The 2,610-nt window shown below is 41.2% G+C and overlaps 1 protein-coding gene across 1 annotated transcript; it reads right to left on the minus strand.

The window, feature by feature from the left end:
- Positions 1-465: 465 nt before the first annotated feature.
- Positions 466-1,983, minus strand: LOC308360522 (rho-related GTP-binding protein RhoB-like). The gene has a single exon (XM_080832475.1). The coding sequence runs from the start codon at positions 1,874-1,876 to the stop codon at positions 1,286-1,288; it is 591 nt and encodes a 196-aa protein (XP_080688601.1). The 5' UTR covers positions 1,877-1,983; the 3' UTR covers positions 466-1,285.
- Between the last annotated feature and the right edge of the window lie 627 nt (positions 1,984-2,610).

Consider the following 2,610-nt stretch of genomic DNA (forward strand, 5'->3'; position numbering starts at 1 on the left):
GTAATCAGGCACGTGAAGGAAGATAACACTTCCCTGAGAGACCAGTTAGGGTTAAAACAAACCCCAGTCATTCAGTTTTCCCGTTTATCCAAACCATATCACCAGACTGTTCATTGTTTACTTGGGTTCTAATTTCCGGCAGGTGTTCCCAGATGCTATTTCCGGTGTTTGTCAATATCAAATAACGTAGGTTATACTGTATAACAATTTGTAACAGATGTAGTCCTTTGACTGAGCATTTCAAGTATAATGAATTTTGCCTTTGAGTACATTTCAGCAATATATTTGATCATGTAATATGTAAATTACAGATTTGCAGTTGGAGGTACTAATAGGTTGATGCAGTTCTGTTTAGATTTATGACACCATGAATAAATTTAGTATACCATACCTATACTTAGTGCATAGTTCACTTAGCTGTAAGGTTTTTTTCCTGTCGGAAGGACCAATCACATTTAATGGTAATACAAGTGTTCTTTATTCAGGCAATTTAAATTAACGACGTTTCAGGGTTTTTCTCTCCAAAAAAGTCCATGTTGATACATCCGCAGAGGATACAAAAATATTGCACTATAAAAGTGTTCTTAGTTGTGGCACATAGCAGACAATGGTTGACAAGTTGCAGTCAGTTTTCCAGCAGGCTTTTGCTATGCTAGAAGTTGGCCTAGGCCTGCTAAGAGATCATAAAACATGAATGCCTTTAACTTGCAAGAGCAGCTTTGAAAAAAAAAAAAAAAAATCCAGTGAAATAAAGTAGTGAATGGTTTTGTTTAATTCAGAAATCCACTAACATTAGGCTTCAATTACTTGAAGAAGGCTAGGCCTATAGGCAGCATAATTGTCGCAGACAATATTTCATTTAAACAATATTTACGGTCAACAAAAATGTTGTTCAACACATGTGCATCCACCCTCCAACAAATAGTATCCTACAGTCTTTTCTGTCAGAGTGTTTTACAACACCAGCCATTCGAAATCCACGAAATGGTTCAGTAGAGTGGCACTTTTACTGATTTGTTCCCTGTTCGGAATTAGTAGGCTACATTGGCCCAAACCCCATGAGCCTCACTTTCTTGGCACATAAAACAAAGATTTAACAACAAGAGTCCTGATGCTGTCTCGAAGTAGGCCCAGTGCCGTTTAACCATTTCGCCCTGACATCATTACTCGGTACACAAGGAGCCTTGTGAATAGGCGGGCACCAGACAGGACGTGGCAATAATAGTCAGAATCGTTCAGGCAACGAGCTTTCATTGTATGCTTATTTGGCTATTCAGTAAAGTCCTCACAATAGCAGGCAACAATTTGTGCAACTACCAGCTTGGCTTGGTCGCTTCTGTAGAGCGGCGCGTGTGGCGGTCTCGAACACCTCGCGTACCCCGTCTTTGGTTTTGGCTGAACACTCCAAATAGTCGTACGCCCCGATGCGCACGGCCATGGCTCTTCCGTCCTCCGTTTTAACGGGCTCTTGTTTCATCCTTGACAGCTCGTTTCTTACGTTCTCGTCGTTCCGTAAGTCCTTTTTATTAGCCACTAGAATTATGGGGACGTTTGGGCAAAAGTGTTTGACCTCTGGCACCCACTTTTCAGGAATGTTTTCAAGGGAGTCTGGACTATCCACCGAAAAACACATCAGTATGACATCAGTGTCCGGATAGGACAACGGCCGAAGCCTGTCGTAGTCCTCTTGTCCAGCAGTATCCCACAGAGCCAACTGCACTTGTTTGGAGTCTACCTCGATATCAGCGACATAATTCTCAAATACAGTTGGGACGTAGACCTCTGGGAACTCGTCCTTGCTGAACACGATTAAGAGACATGTTTTCCCACAAGCACCGTCTCCTACCACGACCAATTTCTTGCGAATATCTGCCATGGCTAGAATCGCATTCAACTGTGAAACACTGACTATTACACCAAAGGCAACAGTTGGTTTGGTTGATGGAAAACGTGTTCACTCCTTGGGTTTCTCAGTTGCTTCGTTTTCAGACCATCCCAAAATGTAGACAGCTGTACACATCGACGTACTTGCACTCTCTCGCTTTATAACGGATCGAATGCTTTCTTATTATAGCAATCCAATCGGAACTATGGAAGTGATGTCACTCTTTACAATAGCATCAATGATTGGTCCCTAATATTGTCGGAGGCGGGGTTATCATTGTGACAGCCATCTGAACTCTGGGATATGTATGCGTGAACCAGAAGGCTGTGCCTCGAGGAAGACAGTTCACAGGATAATGTTTAGGATATATAATTAGATATGTTATCAAGCCAAAAAAATTAAAAATACAATACAAACAGTTTTTGAAAGCCACAATTACAAATATAAACACTGACGTGGAACTGAGACATTTGAGACATTCAACTTGTCAACACTGAAAGTAGCCCATTAATTGAGAGAGTGGAATTATTGTAGGCTACACGGGATAGGTGATGGCCTATATTAGCTAAATGAAGACACTGTCGTAATGTCAGTTTGAAAACCTATTGATTTGGGGTGTGAATAAACAACCATAGATAAAGGTGAGGAACCTTGAGGTCTAAACTATCTTTAGGTTAAGATTATAAAGGGGTTTAGAAGATATGGCCTGCACCAGTCTAGAGCAA

The sequence above is a fragment of the Sprattus sprattus genome (genome assembly GCF_963457725.1).
Source record: "Sprattus sprattus genome assembly, chromosome: 2".
Classification (NCBI taxonomy): Eukaryota; Metazoa; Chordata; class Actinopteri; order Clupeiformes; family Clupeidae; genus Sprattus; species Sprattus sprattus.

Bases quoted from the DNA above. Each gene is read 5' to 3' on its own strand.
- LOC308360522 (XM_080832475.1), bottom strand. From the start codon at position 1,876: ATGGCAGATATTCGCAAGAAATTGGTCGTGGTAGGAGACGGTGCTTGT.